Below are 16921 nucleotides of genomic sequence, written 5' to 3'. Positions count from 1 at the left end.
ATAAATTCAGTGAAATTCTACCAAGTATTTAAATATGTAACAAGATCTTGCCACCTGGCTGTTTTAGATCATCTACCACATTGTCACCATAGAGGGTTGTTGGTCTTGGGGGACATTAGCCATGGAAGAATTCCATTTTGTTTTCTTTCAATTTCTTCTTATCAAAAATAGGAAAGCCTGGGACTTGAGCAGGGTCTTTGGAAGTCTTTTGAGTGGAATTTCAAAAGGGAATGACTGACAATACCCTAGAATTTCACTATGAAAAAATATCAGCCCAAAATACGGTGTGAGACTGAGACACAAGAAAGAGCTCCTGAAAAAAACATTTCTAGATTTTCTGATAGGAACAGAGTTTTGTTTTGCTACAACAAAACTGCCTGAGTTTGCATTTTTTATGATTTAGAATGAAAACTCCAATCCCATGCCTGTATATCTGTCTCATATGTCTTCCAAGGAGAGAATGAAAAAAAAATTAACCAGGTAGAAGCCTTTATCTCCTCAACATCCACAAGATGTAGTTCAGCATGTTTAATTTGACTTGAATGCCCTTGACATTAGTGTGCTACACTGGAAGCTAGAAAATAAAAGCCATCAGCTCATTCTGTAGCTCTTTCCTGGCCTTGTGTTCAGGGCAAAAGGCAGGACTGATCTTTGGTGGAATTAGCAATTTATGACAGTACAGCAAACACTACAGCCCTGAAAGGAACAGCAACTTATGGTTCTGGAAGGAGGAATCTGAGCTAGAGATCAGTCTCTCAGGGTATTCTTTGTATAGCAACTTACTTCAGCTTAGATTTATAGGAACTTTTCAAATAATCACAGAAATCTTAGGTTTCCTTTGTAGCTTCCACTGACAAGAGGAGAAGGTTTCAATAGAAAATCAGTTGTTGGCCAGTACTATGAGGGTATCTTGAGAAGCAGAATTTGGAGCTGTGGACTTTCCAGCAGTCAGAACTGCATGCTGCTTCAAGCAGACTGGGACACTGGGAAACGGCACCTCTGTTAAAGCTTCTGTCACACAGGCACCCTTTGTGCAAAAAATCTGGGAAAAGCTGCAGTCAGGCACAAAGAAGGGATCCTTTATCTTCTCTTTCATGGAGAAGTGGAAGATTCTAGTACTTGAAAATCTTGCTGGAGCATTTAAAGGAATTTGTCTATTTGGAATGTGGTCTTTCTTTAACAAGGCATTTGGAAGGTGAGGGAAAATTCTGCATTGAGATACTGTCTTGATATTGAGCTAATATACTTTGAAGCATTAGAAGGATATATTTTGACTTGGCTTTGTTTGTGCTGTTGTCCATCATCCTGAAGACTACTTCCAATTAAAAAAAAATTGAAAATACCACTGTTACATGTGCTGGATCTGCTAGTCTTGATTCACTCAGACTGTGAAAGGGAGCAAGATCAAAGGCATGGTTTATAGCTGTCTTGTTAATCCCAAGAGTATTTTATCACATAAATTAGGAAGAGGAGAGGGAAGGAAAATCCCTTTCCACTGCTTTGGATTTTGACATTAAGTAGTCCTCAGTTCTTTTGCTAGCTAAAATCTGCTGTGCTATTAGAAAGTGATTAATGCAGTCATATGTCATGCAATTAACAGTGACCTAGGGGAAAAAAAACCTGCAAACCCCATATTTAGTCCAGAAAAAAATTATTAGGAGAAACCTCAGAGCAAGCAGAATATCCTGTTATTGTTGTTCCTGTTTCCACTGGCTTTTTGGAAATGGAAAACGTGTTACTGATAAGAGGATGGGCTGGTGTTTAATGCTTGGAACGGTGACTGAGGTAACATGCGCTCAGGTACAGGTTTCTGCCAAAGCCGTGCTGAGACACTGAGTAAGCATGAACACTGAAACACGTGAGGAGGCAAGAGCACTCCAGCTGTGTAGTCCTTCCAGAAGAAATGGCTGGACAGCAGGTAGTGAAGGAACTGCCTCCTCTGTAGGCACAAGAGCCTCCTCACTGCTATTAATTCATTCCGGCTTCCTAAGTAGTAGAGTTTGGTAGAATTTTCTTCTTTTTACTGCAGATTGGGTATTTCTACTTCTGTAGAAGAGCAAGCCTACTTTCTTTTTTAATAGCAAGCCTCCTTTCTTGTGGATAAAGCATTTGAGTTTCAGCTGTAAATATGTTTTTCTTACTCCCCCTATTAGAGTTAAGATACAGCATATTATAAAGCTACTCTGAAGCTCAGAGTGCCTCACAAATGAGCATTTCAAGGCTGTTTTTAAATACACTTCCTAAATAATGCCTGTGCATATGCAAGCACAAAAGTAGTAATACCTTCAGAGAGTAATGTGAGACAGTAGTAACATAAAGACATATTAGGTACATTTGTATGTCTTCTTTCCCTTCTTTCTTATCCCATATACAGAGGTTTTGCTGCTTTTTTTCCACTTAGGTGCCACCATAGCTGTTTGTTTTTTTAAAAAAGACATTATTTTACATGTGTTGTTTGTAGTTTTCAGAGGGTGTGCAGTTAGTGGTAATTATAGAGCTGGCTTGCAATTGAGGCATCATTCAGCCTATATGCCTATTAATTAATTTGAGGTGTCTAGTGGTGTCCACTTGTGTGCAGAGTAAGCAATTAATGGAGAAAGGAGAGGTTGCCAAGTTGGTTTCCCTTTGAGTGCATTTATAGAGGAGATCCTGTTTTGCCTCCTACCTGGCAGTAGCAAGATAAGGTTAATTGGTAAAATCAGCTTCCCAAATCACAGCAGAGAAGCAACTCTCTGAAACCACCCATCACCAGAGGTTGCCCTCCTGCCAATAAGGTAAACAGAAGCTGTGGAAAACAATCAAATAAGAACAGAGCTCCTCTTGTGAGGAAGGGATGAGAGGCTGGGAGAGCTGGGCTTGTTTAGCCTGGAGAAGACTGAGAGGGGATCCTATCAATGTATATAAGTACCTGAAGAGGAGGGAGCCAGGCAATAGAACAAGACTCAACAGGCAGAAACTGATGCACAGCAAGTTCCACCTGAGTAGAAGGAAGAACTTCTTTACAGGGAGAGTGACTTGAGCACTGTAACAGGCCTACCAGAGAGGCTGTGGAGTCTCCCTCAGCAGAGATACTCGAAGCTGTCTGGACACAACCCTGTGTCCAGTGCTCTAGAATGACCAATGCAGAGCAGAGAGGTTGGACTAGAAATGCTCCAGTGGTCCCTTCGAATCGTAGCCATTCTGTGAGTTTAGGGAACTGCAGTCTTGGTTATATTTTTGGGCATAACACCATCTGTCCTCATTTGTTTTTATCCCTCTTTTGAACATACTGGACTGTATCTGCCAACTTCAGCTGAGGTCAGTTTTCAGTTTTTGATCAGAGTTTTCCACTCATGTTGGAAAGCCAGTAGCTGGTTATTGGTGTATCATCATCATCATCATCATCATCACATGCTCATCTCCAGACAGCAGGTGTGCATAGCTTAGCTCCTTGAGGGACCCAAAGGCCAGGTAGTGCATATGTATTTCAGAGTTTTGTCTGGAGGGGATCAAAGACACAAATCCTGGAGCATGACCTCCTAGCTGAAAAGGAACTGCACTGAAAAGACAGTACAGAGGAAATAGGGCCTACTATAAAGTCTTGGGTTATGACTTTGAAACAAAAAACATAAACGCAGGTCATACCATTGCTACATTTTTCTTATTACAATCATTCAGATCTTCTGGGATCAATCTTAATTACAGAGCAGGTTTGTGCTGTATTGGAGCATCAGGATTCAGTAGTAAAACCGTAAGACAATCTCTCTTCACTTCCCTGCTTCCCTGTCTGCATACACATCCTGCACAGGGCTGCATTCTCCTTAGAATCACACTGCTTTCAGTGTTTGCAGGATGTTACAGGGGAAAAGGCTCTGAGCTGGGCAGAGCCAGGATGTCTCCATGCCTGACACCTGAAAGGGTCTCTTTTGTATCAGCAACAACCTGATTTGTTCCTTTTTGTCTCTTGTGGACCTGCTATACAAGCCATATAAACAGCTTGTGTTCCTTCCTTCTCTCTCTGTCTCCTCCAGCATGTTGAACATCTTCTCTTCTGATTTGCTGGGGCCTTCACATGTCTATATTCTATGAATACAGTCCAGAGTGCCTGAGAAAATTTCTGAATACTGGGACACTGTCATCTAACCTGTTCATAAGATCTTAGCCTGTTCCTGGTGTGTACTCAGCCCCTACCAGCCTGCCAGTTCAAAATCCCCCAAAAGTTCTCAGATGTTGTTGGAGACTAGAAACTCCCAAGAGCACACACTTTTTCACAGGGGGCCATGTGCCTGTAGCTGCCCTGTGTTGGAGGCCAATAGGCATTACCAGCTCAGGCTGCACACTGTGTACCAGATGCACAGTTAGTTTGTTAGTTTGAACTTATGTCAATACTTACGTGAGCTTGGAAGTGTGTGCATACATTCTGTGTTTCAGGAAGAGGAAGGTATCAAGCCTTTGAAAAAATCTACTCTGTACTAGCTCTATTCCCTAAATTCATACAAACTACTGTAACTAATGTACAACAGTATCTCTCCTACCTATCTGAAAACTGGGCATAGTGTAACTCCACTGATCCTCAGTGCTGCTGAGAGTGAACTGGTGTTTTTTCCCCTTTGCAGTTCGAACATGTCCCAGACTTCGGTCTCCTCAAAACGGACACATTAACTGTTCAACAGCTGATATTTCCTACAAGACAGTATGTTTTGTGATCTGCAATGAGGGCTATGAAATTGAAGGAAACAGCAAACTCACCTGCCAGGGAACCTCTCAGTGGGATTCAAAGGAGCCAAAGTGTGTGGGTAGGTATCTGATCTAACTCTGTCTGTGTTAGAGTCCAGCCTTTTCTGACATGTTGTCACAGGTGAGAAATTCTTCATGTTTTAATAACTGGTGAAGCTAAGACATAAATGAGAATTTGTCAATGGATGTTTCATACACATCTTAGAAGTTGGGGAAGGGCAAAGGAATTTGTAAATGGAGAAAGTGGACAGATTATCATTTAAATACAGTGGAGGGCTGATTACTGAAAGGCTGTTGGATCTCGTTAGTGTCAGACACTGTCACACAGTGTGTTGCAAGAAACATAGAAGCTGTAGGTCTAGGGATTAAATATGATCAACCAGCAGTTTGAGTTACCATCATAAAACAAAAGTTGACATGCAGACAAAGACTAGCTTATGTTATCCAGGCACTGTGAGTGCTGACTAAAGGTGCAGCTGTTGTCATTTGTGCTGGAACTCACAGGAAGGAAAGAGAGTTTACACAAGTTAGGAGCCAAGCACCATCAGGATTCAGAGGTCACACCAGCTGTGCAGGGATGCGTAGGTATGTATTGTGTTCCAAAAAATAAAGGACTATATATTTCAAAATTATCTATAGTTTAGGACTAGTGACAGGTATTGAATTAACTTTGGAAAGGAAGATGATGAAATGCAGTTGAAACACTTCTAAGCATAGATTGAAGCAGGAGGGAAAGTCTGAAGTCCACCAATACAAAAGTTGATCCAGTGCTGACTAAAGTTAGGGTGAAGTATATGTCACCTGGATCCAGTAAATGCAGTGCCAGTAGGGTGACTTCACTTGAACCTCGGGCTATTTCTTTACTGTTTTATTGCAGTCTTAAAAATGTGGACGTGTATGAGACAAGCATGAATTTCTAACTGCAAGTACATTCTCTGAAATTATGAAAATAATCCACAAGAAATAATTTAACAAGACAGTTTGCTAAGAGATCCTAATCTTTCTTCTGTTAAAATCAGTGGAAAAACCTCAATTAACTTCAAAAGGAAGGGACCCTGAAATCCGGTTGGGATATTATAATTAGAAGATTAACTATATTCATCAGTTGAATTCATCCTTCCTAGCTTAGCATTTTGATTAATAAAATCCAGCTCTACTTTCTATCAGAAGATTTCTTCACACCATGCAATATTGCCTCCGTTCCTGGATTATCCATGGCAATATCTTTTTTGCTGAGTCTGAAAAATTTAGTGAGAAAGTTACCTTTGATTGTCAGAAAGGAAAGAGTCTTAGCTAGGAAGCATCTCTGCTGCTTCTTGTGACTGGTGTTTAGAACAAGCTTGCTGAAATTCTGGTTCAATATTCATGTGTGGAGTTTTATTCAGGGAGAAATGTAAATCAGAACACTGATATTGTATACTCCTCTTGAAGGTTGAAGCTACCCTTTGTAGCCATTTTCTGAATATCATCATTGTCATAGATGTATTATCTGTTAATTTTTAGTCCAAATAGCTCCTAACTATTATTTACAGTCTGCTATATAAAAGGTACTGGAAATCCTGCTGTATTTAGGCATTTGCAATTGATAATTTATTAATTTCATATTCTTCTGTTAGAAAACTGAAATGGAGTTTTCTTCAGTCTGTTACCTTGAAACATTTCTTGGACTCAGGATATCCTTGTTGCTGATTTTCTGAATGCTTTTGGGTTCGATTGCTCATCAGTGCAAAGTTTGCCATATTTGCAAGTTAGCTCACTGAGACTGTACCAGAGCCATGTGTAACCAAAACTGACACTGCCACAAAACATAACATTTCCTGGATTGTTTACAGTCATTTCTGTGAGATCTATTGTCATGCATCTCTTTCTAAGAGACTGGAAGGTAATACAAGTTTGGATGTTACACAAGTTTAAAATTTTTGTCTTTTTCATTAAAGATATTGTTATGAATTAGCTACTTCTGAGGAGGCTACATGTGTTTTATAGGTGTCTGACAAACAAGATATCTGCTGAAAAAGGAAAGCTTGGTCATTTGTCCAGTTTGGGGGGAAAAAAAACAAAACTGGGAAAGCTCCATAGTCATGTTCTTTTGTTTCTTACCCATCTGCAAAAGTTTAATATCAATCACTTTTAAATAAATAAATTTTGTAAGATGCTTTTCTCCTTTCTTTGTTCAAGGTTTAGTGAAGTAAAAATACAAATGACATCCTCCAGGGTGTTGATGCCATCTAGCGTTGGAAGAGCTGCTAATTCACACTCCTAACTGCTGCTGGCCAGTTTTACTTCCTGCAGCAATCTTGGCAAAGGATTGAAGGAAGGAGGCATGATTTACCTCCTTTGCCTAATGTTCTTATTTGCCAAGTTCCTTTTGATGTTGAAAATTACAATGCAGTGTTATGTTTCATCACAGGTGCCTGCAGGTGAAAGCAGGTTCTTGTATCTCCTTAGAAATACTCCTGTAATAATTTCCTACCAATATGACTAATGTCATTGAAATCCCTCTACCCTTAATGAATTCCAGACTTTTGGATCAGCTTGCTCAAATTCTGGAGTTGAGCACAGATAAAAAATCTAAACAACACTATTGTAGTTGCTTTTCCTGGTAAAAACCTGTCTTACTTAAAAGAAATTCCCTTTTGCTAGATACACCAAATTTTATTCTGATTTTTGTCAGACATTTTAGGATTGTGCTGTAGTTGGATTTTTCTACTATAGCTGGATGTATTTCAAGCAAGAGGCTCAGCTGTTTTTACTTCCCTGAGTTAGAGCTGCAACTTCCTCTGCTTTTCATGCGTACATGTTTCAGTTTCTCTACTTGTTCCCACACTAATATACATTTTAATGCTTTTAGCTTCACTCTACAAATACTGTTTTTAAAATTTGTTATCTTTTTGCTGTTTGTCAATTACCTTCATGTCGTAAGCAACCAAAACTTAGGGTTTGGGGTTTTTTTCTCTGATGGAGTTGTTCCACCTTGCAGAGCCATCAGTGTCTCCCTGAACTATAGAAATGAGTTGGAAGTGTTTGTGCACTGTGCATCCCTTTGAAATGAAGTGCAGTTGTTAATTGCTTGGGCTTTTGAGCATTTCAGCATTGAGGGTTTAAATTTCAGAAAATACACAGAATGCTTAGAATCTTTAAATTTCTTTTATGCAAAAAAATCAGTTTTCAGTTACTTGCTTTGGGAAAGGAGAGGAGGAAAAAGGAATGTGAAGTATTTCGAATGTGAAGCACTTTTGTGTCGTTAAACCATTGCTACGAGCTCAGTAGAACTTGCCCTCTGTGTAGCTGGGTTGGGTTGGTTTTTGTGTTCTCTTGGTGTAAAGACCTGTCTGATTTCTGCACTGGCAAGTTGTAAAGAGTTACAGGTCTTCTCATTGGCTCTGAATAAGGGAGCATTTTTCTTGTGTGTTTGCCTATTAACTGTTCTAAGAAACAGTACAGAAAGTGTGCAAACTGCATTCATGAGATAGTCCCTTTTTGCCCCTTTGTTAATGTCTCCATATTTGAAGTAAAAATAACATTCCTAAAAACAACAGCTTAAGAATAAAACAAAGCTTTTGTGAACCTGTTTAAACACATCATGGTTTTTGCTTTGATGCAAACTGTCTTCAGGATTTGTAGTGAACCTTATTAATGGAGTAGTTCAAAACTTCCTTTAAAACCTTTAAGCAACCATCGACCCTCCCTGATTTTACAGAGCTCAGCTGCTTCCTATGATTACCCTGAGTCTTTCCAGCTGTTTTGAACACAGACAAGACCAAGTCAAATTTAATTTGGTTTGGAATGCAGTAAGCAAAATCATGTGTCATGTCCCTAACCTATAAAGAGTTCATGGCAGAATATCCTTCTTCTTCTCCCTTTCTTATTTCAAGATAAAGTATAGAAGATGTAGAAAGCTACAGGTCCTCTTCAATGCCCTCTCTCCTGCTATGGTCTAGTTTTCATGGAAGCGAAGAAATGCAACTGCAAAGCAACCATGAAAGATGAAGTTGTATGGAGAAGAAGAAGAAATTTTTAAAAAGGCAAATCTATAGAATAAGATATAGTGGATCTGCATGAAAATTATCATGTTTTGGTTTCAGTGAAGAGCATGAGCAAAAAATAGAAGAACTGATAAACTGGCTGCTGTTTACTTCAGTCATAACTGAAAGTCAAGTAGCAAAGTTTCATCAGCTTGTAATGTTTGGTGCACTCACACCCCTACAGACTCTTGAAAAGACTGTGTATTTTTTGTTCCCACTAATTTTCCACATAATGTTATTTGCAGGTTTTCTGAATGTGTACTTTGTGTATGTCAGTTATAAGTCATGTTCTGCTGCTGTCTTGCAGAAAAGCGTTGTCCCATCCTCCAGAAACCAGCAGGTGTGACAGTTCTCCCTCCCAGATGTGGGCTGGAGCCTGCCATTTCTGGGACTGTGTGCCAGCTGAGCTGTCCCCAGGGATTCATCTTGTCTGGAGCTAGAGAAGAAATAAGGTGCATTTCATTTGGGAGATGGAGTGCAAACATCCAGGAGGCTCTGTGTAAAGGTAGAGCACAAAATCATGTCTGCGTATACACGAGTGCAGAATTGAGGGGAAGCGCACAGCAAATAACTGAGTGAGAACAGGCTTGGGGTGGGGGAAGCACAACTTGCACAGTGTGCAAGAAGTATTGCCTGTACCTTTACAGCTTGCCTGTCAGATTTAATTGTAGTTTGTAATAAAAATGTGGAGTTCAGAGATCCCTTGAGTGTGATCTTGTAGTGTTCATCATCAAGTTTCTCTCCTGGGCTCCATCTCTCATTTGTTAGGAAGCTGCCTGAGGTAAATTTCAAATTACAAAGAGGAGGTGAAAGCTCATAGCTTGAAGATATTCAAAGTGGAACCCACACTTCTAATAAAGTAATAATAAAATAAACTTATGATTTAGCACAAGTTTATGTAAATGCTGTAAAGGCTGTGTAAGGCCTGGCTGATAGAAAGACTATAGAGAAAAGTTCATTTTAGTTGTCTTTGAGGGGCTGCAGCTGTTGATATGCCCCAAGCAACAATGCACAAGAGTTAAGGCCAGAATTTTAACACCAAGTGCAGTGGCTGGCACAGAGTGTGAAGCTGGGCAGGAGGTGGCATGCATTTCAGTATGGTTCTGCCATATTTACCCCCCTCTCTTCTAGAAGTGCTAGGTTATTTATTCCCTTACACACAGCCATAACTGAACTGGAAAGGGTCTGGCTTTGGATTATAGTAGGATAAAAACAGGAGTTTCTCTGGGAATGTGCTATTCACCTCTTTGTGAACTATTGTGCTCTGAGAATTATTTCTTTCGCCCCAAACTGGGGCCCTGGCCAGCCCCTGGGTGCTGGAACAGCACAGAAAACAGTCACGCCAGTTGTCATGCCAGGTCGCTACAGAAACTGAGGCTTTTTTTTCCTCTGTACAGGCCAGGAAGATTTTTCTCTCTCTCTTTAAACATACTGCTTCCCATTTTGTGATGTACCACATTGTTTTTCTGAATCTCTTGTGTAAACCTGGGCCAAACCACAGTTTTTAATATTTGATGGGATCCCAGGACAAGCTGAAGTGTTTAGATCAAGATAAAAGAGCATGGCTTGGGTTCAAGCTTTTAGGTACTACCAGTGCATAAACCTCTAATGTAGGAGGCACTGAGAAACTATGAAGCTTATTCTTTTTTAATAAAAATGAACAGTTGTGTTTCAATTGCTTACATTCTTGTTATTGTCTTTCTCTGTTTTGCTGCCAACATATTTGGCCAGTTCAAAAGAGCCATTTTCTTTCTGACTTATTTATTATTACCCTTTTTAGAGAATTTCACTTTCAAGTGGAATTTGCCCCAGCCTGAAGGCTGTGGTCAAGGGAGTGTGAACCATAAGTGGTAGTTATTTATAAGAGTGCATTTCTAATGAAATTTTCATTTGAATGAGTTCAAAGGAAGGCAAAGTCCCACGTATTTACTGCTTTGCCTTCTTAATTATGTAATTTAATTGCCCAAGTTATGTTTTTACTGGAACTATTTCATAATAAAAATATAAGTTATATCAGTTCTGAGTTGTTTTAAAGCCTCTTGGGCATAGATGAGTTCAGAGCCAAATGTATCCCTATCTTATGATTCTAGAGACTATATATCAAGCACTACAGCAATAAAAAAACCTGACCACAAATGTTTTGGGGGACCCTGTGCCAAGGAACTGAAGAAGTACTTCAAGTTTGTCAGAGAAACTTGAGGTGTAGATGTTGGTGGTGGTGTTACCCATATTGTACCACCAGTCCTCTGGAAACTTCTGGCATTGTCACATGTCACAAGAAGACTCCATTTGCCCTACATAATACCTTGTAACAGGAGTTTATTAAGGAACATTTCCAGCAACTGCTGTCTGAATTCTTGACACTGTCACTTTAAGTCAATTCCACAGCATGCTCCAGAGAATTTGAGTCACTATTGTCTTGTTTATAGTATCTATAGTATGTCACAACTACTTTCAGGTTTTTTTCATTGCTGACTATCACAAACAAGTGTTTTCATCTGTGTGTGTCCTGTGTCTGGGCAGGGAAAGGAAATGGATGGAAAAGGAAGGGATGGGTAATTAAAGAAACAAAATTATTCTTATTTATTATTTGGTATTTAGTTCTATGTAGAATAGTGTTGTAGTCAGTAATAAACAAAAATACAGCAGAAATCAGTCCTTTCCACAGGAGAATTTACTGTGCATGTATGAATCTCTAGGAAAGAATTACAAATGGGTAGAGACATAAATTTTACAAAAAAGGCAGTACAAAAAAGAATGATTATAAGGTTTTACTTCTTTAGTGCCTCACATAAAACCAGATTGTCTTTTTCTGGTTTAGATATTGAAGCGCCTCAGATTCACTGCCCAGACAATATTGAGACTGTGACTCTGGAACATCATAACTCTGCTAATATCAGCTGGCAGGTACCAACAGCTAAGGATAACTCTGGTGAAGAGGCAAGTCAAAATCTGTATCTATTTAACTGGAGGCAATCTGTCTGATTTCAATACTTTTATGATCCACTAGAATTTCTTTCTTCTGATAAGCAGAAGTAGAAGAAAAATCTCTTAGAAAGTTTGTATCTTGAGAATTCAGCATTTTCTGTCTCAATTAGATTTATACAGTCACAGAACACTGCATGGAGTATCAGTGCATAAAACCTCATATGGTTAATTTATGTGGTCAAAAGAAAGAATGTGCTCTTGTTTATAATATGAAGACAGCTGCCTTAAAAATGAGCACTTAGAATGTGAAGAAGTTTAATAAACTCGTCTCAGAAGGAAGTAAACCAGTTCATTATTCTAAAGGGCTAACAAGTACACACTGTGATAAGTAAAGACCAATTTCAGCTTCCTGGGTGAGAAAGAGAAATCTGATTTTCCTGTGCAGGGTTCAGAAATGTGGCCATTGGCTACTATGCCTGTTAGGGCATCTGGAAATTGAGTTACCAGGAAAGCTTGCTCCAGAGCTGTTTCATAAAGAGCAACATTCCCTACAGGCTTAGGCATGATCAGGTTACAGCAACTGTATGCTTTATCAGGAGTCAGCAGAAGAGCAGCAAGTCTGTGTGAGCTTTTAATGCGGGAGGTTTTTGTCACTAGGAAGCTGAGCTATCTCAGTAAAAGAGATTTAAGTTCAGACATTATTTTCTATGGCATACTACAGCTCTGCTGTCACAGGGTCGTTCACTGAACTGTACAAGCCAAGTGCCATACTGAAGCATCTGTGGGCTATTGACTCATGCAGGTACATAGATTAAAAGTGGACATGTAAGTTCTTATGGCCCACCACTGTCTGCTCCACTCCTCTCCCAGGTCTGCTGCCTTTGCAGCTGGAGAACTGTCAGCAGAGCAAACAGGTTCTGGGCTGACGTAGTGTGCCTTCATTTGACAAACAAGGGTCAGTGTGGAATTTTCTTAATGCACAGTGCTGTAATCTGCACCAGGTCAGGGTCAAGATCCTGACTAGGGAAATCCATGTTGCTGTAAGGAAGGCAGATTCAAGAAGGGGCATAGAGCACTCTGTTGTAAAGTGTGTCCTCATTACTTTGAGGGGCTATTTGCATTCAGAATGAACAGGCTTGACATTGAAGGATACTATTCTGTCCACTTTTTAAAACATGAATATTATGATTAGTAACCAGCTTTGGCTTTTAAATAATTAGTATTTTCCTGTAACAGGTCTCAGTTCATGTTACCCCAGCTTTCATACCACCATTTCTTCTCCCAATTGGCGAAGTTGACATTACTTACACAGCAACTGATAAGTCAGGCAATGAAGCAAGATGCACATTCAATGTCAAGGTTATTGGTAAGTGCTGGTAAAAATCACTGGGAAGGCTGTCTATCATAGCTGAAGCCTTCTTATTTGTGCAGAAAGAGACTGTGAGTCACTGGCCTTCACGTGTGCAGTTATAAGCAAAGGAATATTGTCATCTCCATAAAGGCTTTGCATATCTCCATAAAGGCTTTGCATATGTCCAGTCACTGCTTGCAATGTTCAGTTTGGGGTGCATTGTATTCTGCTGTTCTTTCTGACTGTTAAGATTTCTCCTCACCCTGGTTTATTAAATGCATTATTGCATTGTCAGTTATTGCCATCATCATGAATCTCTATTTAATTCTTGAAAGACTCCAACAAAGTTTCCAAAGTTCACACATATTGCACTGATGCAAATCCTTATTCAAGTATTTCTGTCAGACAGTTGTGTTATTCAGGCATCCTGCAGGTAGTCCAAGGTTGGCTCCAGAGAAGGCAAACACTGCAGAAACCACAAATTCAGTAGAATAATTACTCTTATCCATTCACTCAGCATCTTCCAATTGCAGCAACTTCCAAGTATGCAACTTTGTTGTATCTTCCAATATGAAATTAATGCTGCCGTTCTGGTTAGAGATGCTATTTGAGTCTGGCAGTAGTTCTGCAAGCTAATGTCATGCCATCCTTTCAAATTCTGCAGATGCAGAACCTCCTGTTGTTGACAGGTGCAGATCTCCACCACCCGTGCAAGCAGCAGAGAATGACTACTCAGTGACATGGGAAGAACCAGAATTTTCGGACAATTCAGGTAAGACAGTGGTCCCCAAAATATACATGAGACAGTGGAAGGCCAGAGAGCTCCTGTTTGCCCTTGATCCCTTGGAGTTTGAGATTTGCTGAGGTTCCTTTTTCTTAGTTATTGTTAAATAATTTGGAAGATTTGCTGCCATTTCCTTTTCCATTTGTCAGAGTTGGGTATAAGGAACACTTCTCCTTACCGATGCTTTAGGTTATCTTTCAACTCTTCTAGGTGGTCCACTGGCCATCACTAGGAGTCATGCACCTGGAGATCTCTTCCCCAAAGGAGAGACAACAGTCCAGTACACAGCTGTGGATCCTTCTGGCAACAACAGGACGTGTGAGATCCACATTGTCATCAAAGGTGTGTTGTCTTCAAATTCTGGCCAAGACCTGGTGTTGTTTTACCTGAATATCATGAAGGATGCAAGACTGCTCCACCTCCTCATTTAGTTATTCCCATTTTGTATTGAGGTAACTTGAAGGCAGTCAAAATATTTGCCAGTACCAACAAATAAATTATCTACGACTGAATCAGCGCAGCAGTGAATTTGGTACTGTAAATTCAAATTACGTATAAAAGCATTGAAATTATGATTCATTAAGCAGTAAAACTTACAGTTTTTGCAAACCCATTTAAATGTATTAATAGGTGTTACTTAAATCTTGCTTCAAATGTGTAGTTGAAAGGAATTTTCTGCCAATTTTTCTCTAATTACATGCAAATACTGCAGCAGATAATAAAACACTCTTTAGATTTTGGAATATGCCTTTATCTTTAGATATACTACTGCATTTTGTTTATTGCACAGACATCTCTTCCCCATAGTTCACTCTTTCATTAAAAATCAAAGAAATCATTTGGCACATAAATTATATTAAGAATGAAAAATCTACTTTATATCTGCTTTCTACTTTCTATGTCTCAGTTGGACGTCTGTATAAAAATATCTGTTAGTGAAGCGAGAATTTAAAATCATGCAGACTGGAATTTTGGTATAGCTTTCAGGAAAGGTAAGTTGAAGATGAATGTGCTAGTCTCTGATTTGCTCTAAAGCTCAGCAAAAACCACCTGTGCTTAGAACTGGCATTGTACGAAGCTCTATAGCGTCTCAGACTTTTTGTGGTTCCCTGTTTGTGACAGTTTCTACAGACATTCACAACTTCCTTCACAGCAGGCCTGAAACATGCATCATAACTGAGGTCATGAGGGTATCCTAAAATGATTCTAATGAACTCATATGTTATTGTGAGGGTCCAGAATGTTTAATGTTTAATTTCAGAATTCAGGATGTAATATACTTTACTAGAATTCATTGTATAAAGTTTATGTGAAAACTGAGATTGATGTTTTAAATTATTTTAATAAATAGTTTTTCATATGTATAACTTTTTTTGAAGTCTTCATGATTCTCGTTTTCTGATTGCAATAGCAGAATTTGAGAATTATTTAGCAGTAGCCTGATCCTAACTTTATGGATATAGCAAATAATGCTGCCACAAATTTCAACAGAGGCAAGATCAAATCAATACTAGGTACTTTTGGAAATCCTATCAGTGCTGTTTTCATGCAGGATCACTTATTTCACCACATTAATCAATATATAAATCTTTGTACTTTTCATAGGTTCTCCCTGTGATGTTTCCTTTGAGCCTGTGCATGGTGATTTTGTATGCACATCAGATGAAGCAGGAGTTAATTGCACATTGCACTGTGCAGAGGGTTACAGCCTTTCAGAAGGAACAAGTGAAAACTACTATTGTGCATATGATGATGGTCTCTGGAAGCCACCTTATTCTCCAGAATGGCCTAGCTGCTCTTGTAAGTCTTACTGTTATTAGAATGGATTTGCAACTCATGAAACACTAAATTTAATGAGAAAGCAATTTAAAATATTTTAGAAAATCTGACTTCTATTTATTTATATAACAAATATATTCTGTCCTCTGCCTCTGAATTGTTACAAAGATGGTGAAATAATGTTTGGAAGTCTGTAAATATGTTTTTTCAGAAGCTGTCTAAATCACAAAAGTAGCAGTGAATTTCAATTCCAGGAGTCACAAAATAGCAACGATGGCAAAACAAACAGGTTAATTGAAACAGTTTGCTAACAAACACATCAGTGTCTTTTTAATAGGAATACAACAGTCTTTGCAATTTACTGATTGAAATTCACAGTGTGTGCCTTACATATCTAATTACCACCAGATTAGAAGAGTTTACCTGTTCTCTTTGAGAGGGACACATGCGAAATTTCAGTGGTGGAATTTTGCACATTTAGTGACATTTTTATAATATATGTATTAGAACTACATTTGAAGCCAGTCTTGGTACCATGTTGCATCCACTTCCATCAGAGTCAATTTATTGGTTTTAGCAATAAAAGATCAGTGTTTCAGCTATGAACAAACTAGAGCTATGTTTCAGAGCTGCCAATTCAAAATCCGTAACTTGGACACTTCAGCACTTGGCTTAATTTCTGGATAAGAATTTTTATATTTAGTCTAGCAACATTAGTAATAAGACTTTCATATTTATGGCATTCTTCTCAGAAGTCAGTATGGAGTTTAGTTGACAGTTCATTGTTTTCTTCCATTGAGAAAAAGCTGAAGTAGAAAAGTTACCTGGGCTTTAATTTCTTTAAACTTTTCTAGTAAATTTTGTGCCTGCCAAAGGGTCAAGTCATTGACTGAGATGTAAGTGATCCATTTGGATTGCTGATTCAAAGACTGCACTTACCTTCTTGTATTTCAGTTTTAGCCTAAATTGTCTTGATTTTAGTTCTGAAACTCTTGCACTGATCAATAAAAATTTATTTCTCCAACATTTTTCAGTAAATCGTTTTGCAAATCATGGATTCAAATCCTTTGAAATGTTCTACAAAGCAACACGATGTGATGACAACAATCTTCTAAACAGCTTTACTGAAGCATTTCAGAGTGCACTTGGTAAAATGGTAGGTTAGTAAATACTCCTTCCCTTTGCATACTTTTTGAAAAATATTGTTACTTTTTCCAAATATGTAATTTTCTAGAAGGAAATTGACAGCAGAAGCTTTGAAGTTAAATCTGAGATTTTTCAGAGGGTAACAAGCTATTTTTAAAAATTAAGATGGTTCACTGGCATTTTAATGTAATT

At 38.8% G+C, this 16921-nt stretch overlaps 1 protein-coding gene across 2 annotated transcripts in view; it reads left to right on the top strand.

Annotated features, from left to right (window-relative positions):
• The window catches only part of SVEP1 (sushi, von Willebrand factor type A, EGF and pentraxin domain containing 1), a 118273-nt gene that overhangs the window by 39032 nt on the left and 62320 nt on the right, over positions 1–16921 (top strand). For both annotated transcript variants that reach the window (XM_058824354.1, XM_058824352.1), the window contains exons 6-13: positions 4596–4775; positions 9049–9246; positions 11563–11681; positions 12906–13035; positions 13685–13792; positions 14015–14146; positions 15410–15604; positions 16618–16739. In XM_058824354.1, coding sequence (XP_058680337.1) covers positions 4596–4775; positions 9049–9246; positions 11563–11681; positions 12906–13035; positions 13685–13792; positions 14015–14146; positions 15410–15604; positions 16618–16739 — 1184 coding nt within the window. The remainder of the gene's footprint in view (positions 1–4595; positions 4776–9048; positions 9247–11562; positions 11682–12905; positions 13036–13684; positions 13793–14014; positions 14147–15409; positions 15605–16617; positions 16740–16921) is intronic.

This window comes from Ammospiza caudacuta, chromosome Z (assembly GCF_027887145.1).
Source record: "Ammospiza caudacuta isolate bAmmCau1 chromosome Z, bAmmCau1.pri, whole genome shotgun sequence".
NCBI lineage: Eukaryota > Metazoa > Chordata > Aves > Passeriformes > Passerellidae > Ammospiza > Ammospiza caudacuta.
This window is presented reverse-complemented; position numbering and strand designations above follow the sequence as displayed.